This window comes from Quercus suber, unplaced genomic scaffold (assembly GCF_002906115.3).
Source record: "Quercus suber isolate HL8 unplaced genomic scaffold, Cork oak 2.0 scaffold_160, whole genome shotgun sequence".
NCBI classification, from domain to species: Eukaryota; Viridiplantae; Streptophyta; class Magnoliopsida; order Fagales; family Fagaceae; genus Quercus; species Quercus suber.
In genome coordinates this window covers 268,620-286,294 of record NW_027069621.1, presented here as the reverse complement: position 1 = coordinate 286,294, position 17,675 = coordinate 268,620, and the positions used below count along the sequence as shown (strand labels likewise).

General features: G+C 37.4%; 1 protein-coding gene across 1 annotated transcript; it reads right to left on the bottom strand.

The window, feature by feature from the left end:
• Window positions 1–11,697: 11,697 nt before the first annotated feature.
• Window positions 11,698–16,821, bottom strand: LOC112007121 (E3 ubiquitin-protein ligase SINA-like 10). Its single transcript, XM_024039422.2, has 2 exons — window positions 16,289–16,821; window positions 11,698–12,506 (listed from the first exon to the last, which is right to left on the bottom strand). Exons 1-2 carry the CDS (start codon window positions 16,733–16,735, stop codon window positions 11,802–11,804), a joined length of 1,152 nt encoding a protein of 383 aa, XP_023895190.1. The 5' UTR covers window positions 16,736–16,821; the 3' UTR covers window positions 11,698–11,801.
• Between the last annotated feature and the right edge of the window lie 854 nt (window positions 16,822–17,675).

The window sequence follows — 17,675 nt, the reverse complement described above, 5'->3', positions numbered from 1 at the left end:
TAGTCTTCAATTTTCCTTGAGTCTTCACACACTCTCTCTCACACATAACCTTTACAATGAAATTCCACATTAAATACAAGGTACAAAAGATTGAACAAAATTACAATCAAATTTGGCATGAAATCAAAGCCAACAAAATACGTAGTTGTAAATTTCAACTTTACAACTAAGTCAAGGGACATGTTGATTACCCTTGAACTACCTCAAGGCCATACCTGAAAAGTACCTTGTACAACCCTAAATACCCACCAAAGGGTTGCCAAGCAAACCAACATAATAGGTCCAACCCTGCCACCTTGCAACTCCTTACTTGACTCTCCATGCCCAGTTAGTGGTACTTAAGCCAAAAAGATACCGCAACTAACCAGTGGTGTCCCAGTAAGAGGAAGATCAAAGGCCATAGTGATCTTAACTCTATTCTTCCTCAAGAACCCAGCGGGCTGTACCCTAGATATCACACTCAAATGACTACAGAACCACAACTGCAGCAAATGCACATAACAACCAAGCCTACCACTACCTGTCTCATAACACAGAGAAAGAGACCGAATAGTCTTAGAGAGGAGAAAGGGAATAAAAGAAGTGCAATGAGGCAAAGTACTCACCAGGGGTAGAACTGCAAAGCTGATAGAACCTGACTAAGAAAGGAATAAAACTAAGCTAAAGAAGGCCACCATGAAGGCCTGGTGACTGTAGAAGGTCCAATGCTCCTCTAAATCCACAAAATCTCCTAGGTAAGCAGCAGGGCACTTAGCTTCGCTGAACTGACAAAGATGAAAATCCTAGGTGATGCTACCTCCCAAACCACTCCCATATTAGGTCAAAACATCCACTACAGGCATCTTCAAGCCTAATAGCTCTACCAACCGCTTGTGAAAACGAGATCGAGTTGGTGGTCGATAAACCCAATTCACAGGGGTAGAAAGAGAAAGAAAGCAATCATACACCCCCAAAGTAGGGACCAAGTCCATATCCCCAATTGTGATGCACCTCAAAGCGAGATCCTAAATAATAACTATGGCCTCTAGTAAGTGCCAATCCAGAGAAGTAAGAAAGAGTGAAGTGGTATCTCCGAGGAATTGCTGGATGTAAGCCTGATCCTTGGAAGAGAATGAAGTCCACCATCTCTTGAGTTCCCTCTCATGAAAAGTCTCCCACTCAAGCTCTACCACAAAATCATAAATCTTAAGCCTAAGAACATCTATGCTCAAATAAAAAAGAATATGGTGTTCTGATGCAGATCCATGCAAAAAAGCATAGAAAAATGGTGTTTCTAAGAGTTTTCAGTGAAGAAAAAAGGCAGGAGAAGACCCTAGAAATCGCAAACAAGAATATGGAAGGTCTAGGGAGGCGCCTAGCCTTTATGCACGCCTCCTAAGGCCTGCGCACCTTTTGTGGCTACTACACCTCGGGACACGTGCCAAGGTTTTTCAACCCCCTTGGCACAAACCCACACATATTCTGAGCTTAAATCCAAAGGATGGAAGGTTTTGGACAGCTCTAGAGCAAAGATTCCCTTGGTTTTTGCACTAACATTGGTGCGCGATAGGTTTAGCAGCAAACTGGTCCTTCAAGAGATTTTTTAGGACAACTAAGACTGCACAAAGCCTACACTTGGGCATTTCATCTTTGCGCATCTCATCCAGCATTCTAGAATATCTTGAACCTCATTTTTGAAACCCGGTTTAGGGATCAGTTCAACTCTAATCGTCAAGACACATAGTGGGATAGTGCCATAGCTGTTCCCAGTCACTAATAGCAATCCATCTAGCATGGTATAAGGATCCCAATGATTAGGTCCTATATGGAGCCTTTTTCAAAGCATTGGTTGGTTCAGTTGATAGTCGGGTCAATTAGTACATTTCGCTGCACGGTGAGTCAAAAATCCCACTGGGGAAATCCCTGATCATCATCAAGGTTTTCAAGAAACCCATATTGTCTAGTGCGATTCTAATCCCATTTCAAGTCGGTTGATCATTTTAGAACCATGTAAAACCCTACACTGAGGCAGTTTATTTTGCGTGGTTCAGTCCATTTTCTGCTAATCAATATGCTTAAGAATGGGTCCATCCTGCCAGGAACCTTTCCTCTCATGTTGAGAACTGCATAAAACCTACACTGGGGTAGTTTCATTTCATGCAGTCTTTTTATGTTCATACATACATCAGAAGCCTACCAATAGGAAAAATATAGAATCATACATGTAAGGCCTACCAAGAGGCAATGTCTATACACACATCAGGAGCCTACCAAGAGGCAATATCTAGAATCATACATTTGAGCCTACAATTAGAATCATACATGTAAGGCATACCAAAAGGCAATGTCCATACATACATCAAGAGCTTACCAATAGGCAATATCAAAATATAGTCCAGGCCCACGATGGGGCAATCAAACGTGTCCAGAAGCCTGCCAAAAGGCAATATCAAAATACAATCTAGGCCTGTTATGGGACAATATGATACATACATATCTGGACTACCATGGGGTAATGTCTGAAATGGTACAAAGAAATATAAATACCCACAAAGGGGCTACATCATCATAATGACATAACATACATAGCTAGCCTAAAGGGAATCATCATCTCTAACAGTGTTATCAACAAAGTGCCAATGCTGCCGTCGTCCACATCATCACCTACGATGAGACCTGTAGAAGGATCGGCTCGATCCGTTGAAGAACTTAGGGCATATCCTGGAATCTGAAATGGCACCTAATCTGGCGTAGGGCCGGTGACCAATCATCTAAGAGGGCATGTCACCAACTACCAGCTGATCTTGGAGAAGCAAGCATATACTCTAATGCATGTAGTCGAATAGAAGGATTTTTGCCAAAAATATAAGGTGCAGGAGGTACAAGCATCCTATGCCCGATCAGAACACCGATGTACCTGTGGAGCATGCCTATCTCAACTAGGAGCTAGCCCCTCTCTCTTTGTGGCAACGTTATGGGCCTCCCTCTCTCTACCATCGATCCTTCTCTCGAGCTAAAGACCTAGTGATTTCCTTCTACACATACCCATCTCTAGTGGTGGCTGCACCCTCAAGCTCTCTTACCCTAGCCTGTAGGGTATCTACATGTAGCCTCAAGTAGGCCTCTAAAGTCCAATGAGCGTGTGCTATGCCATCAAGCACTTTACCACCACTTACAGGGCAATCATCGATGATAGGTCTAGTCGAGGACTATAGAAACCAAGTGACATAATCAGTATCCTCCATGACGAAGCCCTCAAAGTAATTTGTCCCATAGTCAGGGTCATCCAAAATCATCGTGAAACAAGAAAGCTCACAAAGTGGGTCCTTAGGTACTCTGAAAACTTGCATAACTTGATGGTAGGTCCTCTCAACTAAGAACTCCCAACTCGATAAAGCCTCGAACCAACACTGTATGTGTGACTCAGCTACCTCACGCCTAGCCAGCAACCACCTATCATAGGGTTGTTGAGTATCTCACCCCAGGTGACACAATCCAATGTAATGCCAATGGTGGACTGCTATGTCAAAACAAGTCTGGTGATCATATATAGGAACCAAGTGTATGCCCTAGGGTATATCATCGAAGATAGGCTAGAATACTGTGGACACAGGGCCGGGATGTGCTCATATGCCCACCATGTCAAAATCTGCCAATAACCCTCGAGGTGGCTCTTGAAGCCTTGCCGCAAAGCCTGCCTCAGGTAAGTGATGAAGAATCTGTAAGAAAAGGACCCCCAATCATAAGCCTTTACATTTGACATTACTCTTATGGCTCCTAACAACCTGTAAGTCAGCACTGACTGGTTGTTGCCAAACAAGCAAATACCGATGAAATAGAAGAACTACCAGAGAGCGATGTCATCTGGCTCTGTCCCCCAAGGTATGTTCATCTCCAGCCACTCCATACGAATCTAAGGCTCTTTGGTAGGTCCAAAGTACCATCTCTTCACTCGAGTAAGGGGATAGCGAATGCCCAAAAGCTCGCTCGCGAGGTCGAAGTCCACAAAATCGGTTGGGATCGGATACCCACCAAATCTAAGCCCCAATATGGTCATCCAGTCAATGGGAAGGACTACATACTCCCCACAGTGCAGATGAAAGGTGCCAGTCTCTATGTGGAATCGCTGCACCAAAGTCTCCGCTATCACGTGCCTTATGGAATAATGCAAAATCCTTAAGAAGTCCTCAAAGTCCTGCACAATCAAAAACCCACAGTAGTGCACATTCATCGTGGAGTCAAACAAGCGGATGAGGAATGAAGACCAGGCTCCCCGATTGTGAGTCCTATCAGCAGCATACGCTAGAAACCACAAAAGCTACCAGTTAGCATGCATATCTACATATCCAAATTTAACAAGTGGAAGAGAAAAAGGAACATACCTGGCCCTTCCAAATCTGAGCGGAAGGATGCCTCTTCAAACCCTGTTGAAAATGAGTATCATCTATGATGTTAACCCCAACCAAACAAGGTGAAAACCTCGGTTTATGACTACTGCGCCTCGGAGTGCTTGGACTTGGCCTAGCCCTATCATTGGCCTCTAAATCAGCATTTATATCAAACATGAGTTCATCCTCTAGCTCCACCCCTATTGGGCCTCCTACCTCCTCAGTCCAAGGAAATTGTGAAAAATCACCTCCTGAACTAGTGCGAGACTAGGATGAGGCATTAGCTCTCTCCACTAAACATTGGTTCTAGTGTGATGTGCTATATGAATGCTCCCATGGTGCACGAGGTCATCGCCACCTCGATCAAAGTGCCTCTGAAGGGTCCGCGTAACCTGTACCCTATATGAAACAATATCATTGTCAATATTAGACGAGTCTTCTCGAGATAGAGCAATGGCAAGAGCCTTCTCGCGATCTCCGCCAGATCTTGCCCGTCGAGACATAACCTGCAGAAGTGAATTCAAGATTGATCAGTAAGCCCAAAACATATGGAAATGCAAATAAATAGGTAAGTATGTCTAACCCTACTGCCTAACACATATGCATGTTCATACCAAAATGTCATGTTTTCTCAAAAGTATTAGAATTTTCAAAACACCTCTTTCTTCTAGATTCAAATTCAGCAGTGGTCGTCTAATCTCAGGAGGATTCAAATTTAGCAGTAATCGTCTAATCCTATCAATCATTTCGAGGTTCAAATTTGGCAGTGGTTGTCTAATCTCAACGAGATTCAAATTTGGCAGTAATTATTTTATCCTATCTATCATTTCGAGGTTCAAATTTGGCAATGGTCTTCTAATCCTATCTATCATTTTGAGGTTTAAATTCAGTAGTGGTCGTCTAATCTCAGTGGGATTCAAGTCCGACATTGGTCATCTAATCCTATCTATCATTTCAAGGTACAAATTTGGCAATGGTCATCTAATCTCAATGGGATTCAAGTTTGGAAATGGTCGTTTAATCCTATCTATCATTTCGAGGTTCAAATTTGGCAGTGGTCGTCTAATCTTAGTAGGATTCAAATTCAGTAGTGGTCGTCTAATCTTAGCAGGATTCAAATTCGGCAATGGTCGTCTAATCTCAGTGGGATTCAAATTTGGTAGTGGTCGTCTAGTCCTATCTATCATTTCAAGGTTCAAATTCGATAGTGGTCATCTAATCTTAGTAGGATTCAAATTCAGTAGTGGTCGTCTAATCCCATCTATCATTTCGAGATTCAAATTCGGTGGTGGTCGTCTAATCTCAGTAGGATTCAAATTCAGCAGTGATCATCTAATCCTATCAATCATTTCAAGGTTCAAATTTGGCAGTGGTTGTCTAATCTTAATAGGATTCAAATTTGGTAGTAATTGTCTTATCCTATCTATCATTTCGAGGTTCAAATTCAGCAATGGTCGTCTAATCCTATCTATCATTTCAAGATTCAAATTCAGCAGTGGTCGTATAATCTCAGCAGGATTCAAATTTAGCAGTAGTCATCTAATTCTATCTATCATTTCGAGGTTCAAATTCGGCGGTGGTTGTCTAATCTCACCAAGATTCAAATTTGGCAGTGGTCATCTAATCCTATCTATCATTTTGAGGTTAAAATTTGGTAGGGGTCATCTAATCTTAGCGAGATTCAAATTTGGTAGTGGTCATCTAATCGTATCTATCATTTTGAGGTTTAAGTTCAGCAGTGGTCGTCTAATTGTATCTATCATTTTGAGGTTTAAGTTCAGCAGTGGTCATCTAATCTCTACAGGATTCAAATTCAGCAGTGGTCTTCTAATCTTATCTATTATTTCGAGGTTCAAATTCGACAGTGGTCGTCTAATCCCAGCAGGATTCAAATTTGGTGACGATCGACTAATCCTACGTTTTTGAAACTATTCTTATTTCAAATTTGCATCATCATCATGTTTTCAATCTCTCAAAATTTCCATTATCATGCATAGTTTTTCATGTCTACTTAGTTTTCATAGATTTTCATGTGTTTACATAGCATCCAACATGCAAGCTTGCCTATGTTACTTAAACATGTGAACATATAATTTTCCAACATCATCATGGCATAAATGATAAAAACAAAAACAAAATGCAAAAATACCAAAGATATAAAGAATAAATACTAGCATGCTTTCCTACTTGCTTTACTACTAGCATATTTGAAGAAAATAAAAAGAAAGAGAAAATGGACAACGACCTCAAGTGTAAAACTGAAGACTGAAGCTGAAAACTGGACCCGCTAAACAACAACTTACTGTACAAAATTTTTTAGAAGTGAGAAATCAAAGAAATGGAGTCAAAATTGTCAAAGTGAGGCATTAGAGCCCATTTATAGGGCCTTGAATGGCCTGGGCAGCCCGACACACCTTATGTGGCCGCCGAGTCTACCTAGTGCACCAATAAGGCCACCGGTAAACTTTGACCGGCTAACCTTTAAAAAAAAAAAAAGTAAAGAGTTTTTTGCCTAGTTCCAAGGACCAAGTTAGGAAATTTCTCCAAACCAGCTGCAGCAGCTCAACTTTGTCAAGTAAAACTAGTTTCGATCCATGAACAATGCAGTTTTTACACATAATTTTGAGGCAACAAAATGTGGAATTACGTTCTTTATTCGACACCTCTCATTGCATTCAAGATATTAAATAAAGAAAGGACAGCTATAGACATCATATTTTGACCACCCACATATTTTCTTTTCTGGGGCTGCAGAAACACCCAAATTGACGTGGTGCAACTCATTCAGGCATCAAAACACTCGAAGTGCCATTTTAAGTTAAATTGACCAAAATGCCCTAAGTCAACCTTGGGTTGATCGAAAGTCAAACGAGGTCAAAGTCCTGCCAAAACAACCTTTTTCATGCTTTTACCTCAAACCTAAGCCACTTAAAGATTTTTGTCAACTTTGACCCAACGTTGACTCCCGAGGGCATCAGAAACCCTAATTTTGATACGACCATCAGAATGAGTTGGGACTAGTGCCATTGCAAATATTATCACATTCCCTTTCCAACAAATATTCATGGAATGAAATCAGAGTTAAAACGGTTAAGATATCCAAAAAACCATGCAAAGCATGTTAGTATGCTTCTCGAAGCCATAATTTTTTATTCGACTGTTGAATTTTCAATTTTTTAGTGTACTAGAAACTAGACATCCAAAGCTTTCTAGGGACACCAAAATCAGCTCAATTCCCGGGAAGACCTTTAAATACTTAGCTAAAGATGGACTAGAAAAAGCCAAAACTGCTAATGTCAGTAGGGGTGGCCGACGGCCACTTAAGGGCTACCAGAAGCCAAAAGGTCAGAATCCAACTATAAATGCCCCCAAACCCCTCATTTTGCAAAAAGAAGAAGAAGAAGATTTTGGGCATTTCTTGGGAAAATTCTCGCTCTCCTCTCTAATTTCTCTCCTAAACACATCCAAACACCACCAAACACCTTTTATTCTTCTCTTTTCTCCAAAATCACAAGGTAGTGTTCTTGCACCCAATCTTCCTCTCGTTGGTTCCATACCTTAGATTTGAGGTTTAGGGGTATGGATGTACCTTACTGGGCCATACCCTTGGAATGTTGGCAATGTCTGATTTACTTTTCTGTTTTGTGTGGTTGCATTGTGCATGATGTATATATGTCTATATCTTCTTGTATATGGGTGATTGTGCACTTTGTGTGATGGACTCTGATGGCTACATGCATGACCCTCTCTAGTCATGAGAGCTCTTGATCTTGTAGTGTGGGTATGTGCTCAAGGAGATTGCCGTAGGTGCATATTCATGCTATATTGTATGCATGATCATCACGGTGTGATTGTCCCAATCCATGTCACCCAGTGACACTGGTTTCCCTATTTATGCGACATGCATCAACATGGTTGATACTTTGGAGGGCTTCGGCTCATCTCAGTACTAGCATGTCAATATGCGTCGTATATACAAATGCGAAACCCTACCGGTGCGCCATAGCATACCAAACGCAAAACTATGCAGGATTTTTGCCGTGAAAATGAGGCACCTTGTTGCCATATTCTCATAGTGAAAGCATAGTGAGAAAAACATTTTGTGTGCTATGATGCATTTGAGATGAAGCGCTGCCGAATTTCCACCACGAAAATAAGGCGAAATGCTGCCGGATTTTCACTGTGGAAATTTGGCATCAATTTCAAACGCATTGGGAAAGCATTGATTGGGGCCATACCCATTCCGAAATCAAACCTCAAAGCCCTATTCATTTAAAGCCTTGTAACTAATGCCAATTGCTTGTTTTCAATTGCCAGTGTCTAAAAGTTATGATTTTACCAAAACAAAGGACTGTCCTTGAACAGGCATTGTGGGGTGCCTAACACATTCCTCACATGTAACTAGACTTCTGAACTCAAGAATCAAGATTTTTTATCCATCCATATTAGATTAGGAAAAACAACATTTTTCTTAACCTAGGATCGATAATAAAATCAAATAGAGTTAGGTGACCAATCACACCTTAAAAAAACCCAATAACTAGTGGCCACTTCACTTACCCTTAGTAATTTCCTTAAAATCAACTCATATTCAAGTCACACACCTGGGGTACAACACACCTCCACAGCACCCGAGCTTCGAGCTTCGTATGCATGTGCATGCCTACACCCCTTCTCTTCTTGAAAGGAGGGAGAAGCACGTAAGCATCGCCGCGATGGGTGGTTGAGTAGCTGCGAGGCATCGACAAGAAGCACGATATATAATTTTTATTTTATAGAACCAACAGTCCAAATCCAGCTCTTTCATAATTTTCTTTTTCAATTTTTTTTGAAACTGGTCTCCCTTTTTTAGCTGAATAATCTTTAACTTTTTATCTGGCCCTTCATTCGCCACTCCATGAATCTCATAACTACAGTACTCCCTACAGATATAAATCAATTGAAGCCATCATAAGTCTATTGAAAGTCAAATGAGTTTACTAAAAGTTAGTGACAAATAAAACACTTTTAATCCGATATGAACTATAAAATATTTTCTCCTAGCAAGGATAAACATTACGAATAACATTGTATGGTCCACCAAATAAAACGATGTCATTCCAACTTCAATTTCAAAATTTTATACTCACGCTAATTTTTCTATGATCACTACCCTTTACAAATAACAACCCATTACAAATACAACCTGTTACACATTACAAATAACAACATATTACAAATACACATTACAAACAACAACCCATTACAAATAACAAATAACAACGTATTACCTATAACAAACCATTACAAAAAACAACCCATTACACATTGCAAAGAAGAACTCATTACAAAGAACAAATAACACATGACCCATAAACACTATAAAGCAGTATAAGTATAAGTATATATATATATTTATATTTATCTAAGAAATGAAAACTTATATTAACTAGATCTAACCAAAAAAAAAAAAAATGAATTAGGTTTAGATATTTACCTACAAATTGAAGAAGAAAGAAGCTTTTAAATTTTTTAGAATGATCAAGGAAGAGATTTGTTGGGTGTGAAGTATCATTAGAGAGAGTTGGGCATGAGAATAATAGCTCGTTACTAAATTAATTTGTAATCTTTGAGTTTTAAAAAAAGAGATAGATGGGACAGGTGCATTAATAAATTGGGACTCAAGTTTAACAAATTCAAGTTCTATTAAGAAAAAAAAAATACTAAACCATTTCAGTAAATCTTAAGGGTTTTTTTTTTTTTTTGGAGAAACAAACTCACACAAAAAAAAAAAAAAAAAAAAAAAAAAAAAAAAAAAAAAGGTTAGAGGGAGAAGGGTTCTAACACAAAGTCACACCACAACTCTACTTAGAAGCCATTGTCCCACATTGCTTAAATGGAACTTGAGTTTGTCAAACTCAAGTTCCACGTGAATTTTTTTTTTTTTAATCTAGATCAGATTGCCACGTGAGCCCATTATGCTTAGAACTCGAGTTTGACAAACTTAAGCTCCAAATGGGTCCTACATAACTAATTAAGTTTGGGTGAGTGACTTTCTCCTAAATATTTGCCAAGATTATGCTATACGGCAAAATTGGTCATATTCCAACACATACCAATATCATTGCAAATAGTTCAGCAAACAAAATTTCTCTCCAAACTAGTTTGGACAGAAACTCTTCAAATTTCTCATATATCTCTTGTTTTCGTTTAAATTTTGAAAATCTACTAACCATTGTATTTCATGTTTTTTATGTTCTTAACATGCATATCAAATTTCATTTAAATCGGATGTTATTTACTATTCGATCAATAAAATTATTTTTTATATACAATTTTAGATCATAAAACTTGAAATTTTAACATTTGTTTAATGACATAGCAATTGATCTTTGATCTTCTTAAAATTTTGCAAGCATGAAAAATATAATAAGAACATGCAATTCAACAGTTAGATTTTCAAATTTCACACTCGATATAAAAGATATATGAGGAGTTTGTAGCGTTTCTCTCCAAATTAATTTGGAGAGGAACTCTGTTCTAGTTCAGCACTACACAAAAAAATCACTTCTGGTATCAGTATCTGAGGGAGATAGCCTAATGCTCCATTCAAGGTCAAAATCACCAGAGGTTTCCTCTAAAGCACTTACAAATGCACACAAAATTCATACCAATTCTTCCATCGAAAAATAAATAAATAAAATCCCAATATTAGACGAATGGTTCCTTTCTGTGTCCCAAAAGTTAGATAAATATGATGCAGCTATCATATTAACTTTGAAGCAAAAGATTCTCAATGCTTAGCTTAAATAGTGGCAGGTTATATTTACTTTAGCCCAAATTACTAAAATGAACGCCACTATTCCATCTGGCATTTTTACCCCTTGTTTGATACCATATCATCTTCGCATATATCATTCTCCTGTTATTTTACATTTCCTACCACAAAACAAACACAAAATGAGTTGAAGTATGGTGAAACTACCACCAAATAAAGATTTGTTCGTTGTTTAAAGAGACTTCTCTCATTTTAGAATTGCATATCCTTGTTAGGTACATCCTTACAATAGAACAGCATCAGCAAAAAGAATTACAAGAATAATACTGGGGGGGCAAAAACCTATGAAATGATCCAAGTAATAAAATTTGTGCATGGCTAGTTAGGTTACTAAAACTCAAGTTCCTAGTGAGTATGAAAGCCATGACCTCAAATTCCTCTCCCCACCCCCCATTTCTTATAGGGGTAGTAAAATGTCAATTGAACCAAAACACATCAGCGAGAAGTAACTGCATAATTTTAAGAGAAGGAAAAACAAGTATGAAGATCAAATAGTCTAATAGATAATGGAACTTATGTTCTAAAGAGATGATTTTATATATATTTATCAACAATAATCCCTTTAGCCTGAATCATTCTCCAAAACAATACACCATTTTATAATAACATCAGCTACTTTAAACAGGACCAATTCTTCCTCGGGCAATCCCAAAAGAAGTAATGCCACATGTAGCATTACGATTAATGTAGACTTCCAACTTGAGCTGGCCACAAGAACCGAAAAAATCAGTTGGAATTAGAAGAAATCCTGTTGAAGGAGGACTATCAACCCGATGTTGACTGTTCTTTGTGAAAGATTCTAATCGGAGAGAGCTTCCTTGAGTTTTTACTGCAAGACCATAGGAGAACCCTCCTGTTGTTGAGCTGGGCCCAACACAATTAATTGCCACCACATTCCCTCGATGGTCAACACAATTATTAAGAACAAACAAAACACCGTTGCTCTGTTCTTGGAGGACAAGAAATTTGTCAGTAAGAGTTAAGGAAACAAAGAAGTTGGAATCATATTTGAAGCCTATTGCAGAATTTGTATGTTTGCTACTGAAATGAACATATATCTGCTTGGATGAAGCAATGAATTTGCAATGTGAAAGGGGGCATGAACAAGGTGCATATATACATGTCTTCTCATGGTCACTTTTCCTACTGTAAGAAACCACTTCTTTGCAACCATACTTAGAATTCTGGCACGGAATTTTGACTGCTTCTAGAACCTTCTCAATGGCTCGGCAACGGTTATAGCCAATAGGCCAAAAGCAGGAAGGACATTTATTCTTAAGTTTGTTGCAGCAGGAAGAGCAAGCTATATGCCCATTCTCACACTGAATTGTCATACAAGCAAACAGAACGTTAGTAGATTGGATTTGATATATAATATATGTATGCCGTGGATGATGTACATGGAAGAGGCAGCAACATGGATAACTGAATTTGGCATAAATAAAAAGGGGAAAAATTCTTTAAAAAATCACCAACTCATGAAACATCAAAGATCACCAATTCTGAATCATTATTGGGGTAACCAATAGTATATATCTCATAATCAATTTTTAAATGCCATGACAATTGCAAATTATAAGTATTATTCATGCTTACCCATTAACAAAGTTTTCGGCTCAATGTGTATGTATCCAAACCATAACTGATACAGTAATACTTCAACAAGACTCCATATATGCACTTGAATAATTTAGGCATTATCAAGACATGGCTGACTATCTTAGTACTACTTAAACCAACCAAATGAGAGAAGAAAGATAAAATGAAACCTTGGAAAACAAATAAGAGTTTCAATTAAAAATGATATCTCTTCATAACAAACCATCTAATGTTCAGTAACATTAAACCGTAAAACAATCAAGCAAGCCAGTCCAGCATGAAGACAAGCTTAAGCTCAACCTTTCATTACAAGCCAATAACCAGAAGACACGGCAACGAGAACACTACCTTCTTGATGTGTATTAGACAAACTCTCTGCTGTAAAATGTTTTCTATAATTTTAGCAAAGTAAATCCTGATTTTAAACCAAGCATCCATTGTCAGATTACGCTTTCAAGTAATCTTTACCACTGAACTCAAGCTTCCATTAGTAACCTAGAATTACCTAAAATTTCTCCAAAATATAGCAGACAACCTTTATCTTTTAGCATATTTTATCCATGAACAAATATTAGAGGCAAAGCAAGTTTGGTTCATGTGTGAAAGCATTGGAACAAACATATGGTTGTCAGAACAAACTTAAGAATATGTTGTAGCAATCAGATACAGGAACCACATCCATCAGTAATATCCAATAGGGATAGTAATCTAATTCACGAAAACTTAGTGTACTAGAATAGAACACACGGAGGCATGCAGAAGCATTACAAGATGACAGGAAAATGAAGTAAAAACTACACCAAAGCTTAAAAGGTAACAGACATGATAAAAAAAAAAGTCATATCTAGTGTTGGTAACAGAGTCAAGCGCACTTAAGCACAAAGGCCTCAAAGCACAAAGCGCAAGCGCATGCCTAATTGAAAAAAAGCACAAATTTTTCAAATATAATATCTAGTAACCTATAATAAAAATATTTGTAAGATATAGTAAAAAAGTTATCAAAACTCAAAATTTGTATATTTTACCTATCAAGTAAATGCAATTGTATAATATTTGTAAGTTCAAAATTTACATAATTTTCTTCAGAATTTTATATAGTTAACTGAAAACAATTATCAATGGACAATAACAAAATAATCTTCTTTTTTTTTTTTTGGCTGAGAATAACAAAATAATCTAGTTGTAGGAAGTTTAAACATAACATTTTCTAGAATTCTTTTTTGCTACATAACCATGATAGTTATGATTAAATGATGTATATGGTTCAATCAACATACATCTAAAAATTAAAGACCAAAAAGCACAAGAACAGTAAATTAATCTTGTTTGTATCTTTTGACATGTATATAAAAAAATTATTTTTGTAATACAACACCTTCAGTAAATCATTGGCCCATGTCATTTCTTTCAAGATCAAACAATTAATTTTGATGTTCCATATCTTTTATAGAAATGAAATAAAAAAGCACACCTAGGCATGTTTTCTACTTATTCAAAAAGTGCCCAAAAAGTGTGCCTAAAGAGTGCTTCATTAAATGAGATTTGTTTTGGGGCTTCGAGCTTTGAGCTTTAAGTGTGATTTTAATAACATTGGTCGTATCAGAAAATATTAGTTCTGTTACTAATATGTCAATTCCCAGCAATGTATTTAAAGTCAAGAAAATTTAGAGCTTGCTATTGATACAATCCAAGTAATTGATAATTCTGAATTCCCACCTCAACATGCCTATAAACAATCCCAATTTCTTTTGTGACTATCAACAGTGTATATTCCTGTCTACTTGGGCTACACACCTCTATTTGTTAATAAAACCTATAACTTTTTTCTTTTCTTTTTTTTTGGGGGGGGGTGGGGGGGTGGAGAGAATTGAAATACAATCTAAGCTAGAATGAAAGGTCCTTCTTAAGACCAAGGCTTCAGGGTTAATGTGTGGAAAGATATTCCTTTATGCTTGATGTGGAATATATGGAGAGAAGATAATTCTAGGACATTTTAAGGAGTTGAGACCTCGGAGCTTCAATTGAAACTCTTATTTGAGATCCTAGTTCGATTAGTTTAGGGATATTGAGAATCTTCTTGTAAATCTTTTCTTGATTCTTTAGATCTTTTTAATTTTCGATATTAACTCTTTGGTGGGGCTCTTGTATACTCGCTGTATAATATAGTGTCAAACAATTCATTTTTTTAATAAAATTTTATTACCTATCTGGGAAATAAAAATGAATTCAGGGTTAATTAAGTTTTGGAGTCACACACATGCCAAAGAGACAATATCTCCCAGCAATAAAAAAACCACCATATACAGGATGAAGAAACATCATTTTACTCCCACCAATCATCAGACAAACAAACAAAAAATAGTAGAAAATTGAGCAATGTAAGATAGAAAGTGTGAATGTCTAACTACAAGCATTAATCATGTTCTAAAATAGATTGGATAGTTTTGTGACTTTCACAATACTGCCATCTACTGCATTCTGTATATTTCCTTCTTTTTAAGTATGATATGCATTTTTTTTTTTTATATAAGAAGTATGATGTGCAATGTGCATGTTAAACATTCCAAAGCTAAAATGGAAGTATATTATCTTTTTTAATTTGTAAGTTTACACACGTACTCAAGTGGGTTATGAACCCACAACCTTGCCCTCCACACTTTTCTTTTGAGAGTGGAGCAGATGCCATTCGTGGTAGAACTCATTGGCAGTATATTATCTATTGGGTATGCACTAATTTTTTTTTTTTTTTTAATAAAAAAAGCTTAGTTATTAAAAGGAATTTTCAAAGTAACAATGGACTGCTTATATGATAATGGAGGCATCCCAAAAGCTGCAAAAGTGAATCATACACTACACTGGTCCATTAGAAGTGCAGCATAAATGGATGCTAATTAGCCTCACTTTCTATAGAAAGTATTCCAGTACTTGACAGAGGACACTTACACCTCATACTAAAAAATCCTTACAATGTCAAAACCGGCCTTCATATACCCAAAAATAATAATTTCCAAAAGGAAAGTACTTTAGCAGTTGAGGTAGACTCAATATGGAAACAAAAAAACTCCCCGATCCTCAATAAGTTCAATTCCTGACTCCACAATTTTAACAATTTATCCAATTTATGTTGCAGCTACTGTCAATTTGTACTCTCTGTATAACCTCTTACACATAAGTATTACTAAATTTTTCATCAAAGGTCCTAGGAGAGCATCATAATCAGTTGTATGTAACTGAATACTGCTAACTACTAAAATTCCCTCGGGGCAGACAATGATTCTCTTCTTACAAAACACCAAGAGAAATACAAAAACTGCCAAAACAAAAAATTCAACCCCAATTGACCAAATCGAATTCTAAAACTTCTCACACCACGTGATCACCAAAAATACTCTCAAAACCCATATAGAAATTCAAACAAAAAATTCAATCTTTACACCCAAAACAGGAACAAACCCATAAATTTCCAACAAGTTGAAAAAGGTGAAAGAGAAGGTAAAGAAGAGACCTGAAAGACAGGAGGGGACAAGTGCTCCAGGCAAATAGAGCAATCGAGGACTTCGGGATCAGTGAGAGTCACGGAAATGGAACCGTCACCCACATGAATAACGTGGCTATCATTACCAATGGTGGATCTGGGTCCCACGGTGACATCAGAACCTTGGTTTCCTTGTTGTGCTTCTTCTTCTTCATCTTCTTCTACTTCTTCGATTTCTTCTTCTTCAGTGTCGTCTTCTTCATCGTCATAAGAGGCTTCTTCTTCTTCTACTTCTTCTTCTTCATCTTCTTCTTCGTAACTTTCATCGTCTCCTTCTTCTTGTTCTTGTTGTTGGAGGCGTTGTGGGTCATTTTGGTCCAGAAAGTTGGTTTGAACAGAGATCCTGAGTCGTTTTGGCCTGGGACTACTGCTGGGGCCTTCCCCATCTTCTTCTCCACCCACCGAGAACTTCGCCATCGCTCTCTCTCTCAGGTCTTGTCTTGCATATTACCCCAAAATAAGGATATGTTTACGAATACCACCCTTGTACAGTCACACAGTTCATTAAAATGAAACCGTAGGACTATCTCTTTTTCATAGTTACAATTTTTTTTAATCCAATTTCATCTCTATTTACCATATGATTTATAATTGTGTAAAAAAAAAAAAAAACAAAAGCATATATTCTTTTTTGAGACTAAAAAGATATATGATATTACAAATAATGTCATTATTATTTGGCTAGCTTTTGAACTTATCACAAGATTTTATTAATTGAGTTCATGGTAATGGAATATATATATATATATATATATTTTGGTGAAATATATATATATATATATATAGCATGTGTTTCATGATAACTCATTTTTACAATCAAACCAAGATACTATTTCCTTATATATATATATATATTTTGGTGAAATATATATATATATATATATAGCATGTGTTTCATGATAACTCATTTTTACAATCAAACCAAGATACTATTTCCTCAACAAACAAACAAAAAAATAAATTGTACGGTGCGTCGCCCCTAGGCCCATCCGGACATCAGGCCCAGACTGCGCAAATTGGCCTAAGGTTGCTAACTCCCTCATCAGAAGCTAGGCTCAACGGCCGCTAGATTAGCCGGGCACGAATCAAAGGGGTAAGGTACGGTCCTGTAGGGCCCAAAGTACATTTGGGCCTAAAGTTCCGACACAATGGGGCTGCCCAGGGCCTTGATCTAGGCCCATATGAATGGCGAGTTTATGTGTTTTCACTTGACCCTTACTCGGGGGAACTTTACTGAGCAATGAAATAGGAATTGCGTCTGAGCATGTTCTCATTTGCATACTCGGAAGCACCCAGAAACCCTACCGCCAGGCATGTCTTTTGGAGTGGGAACCAAGTTCCAATGCCATTTTCACCA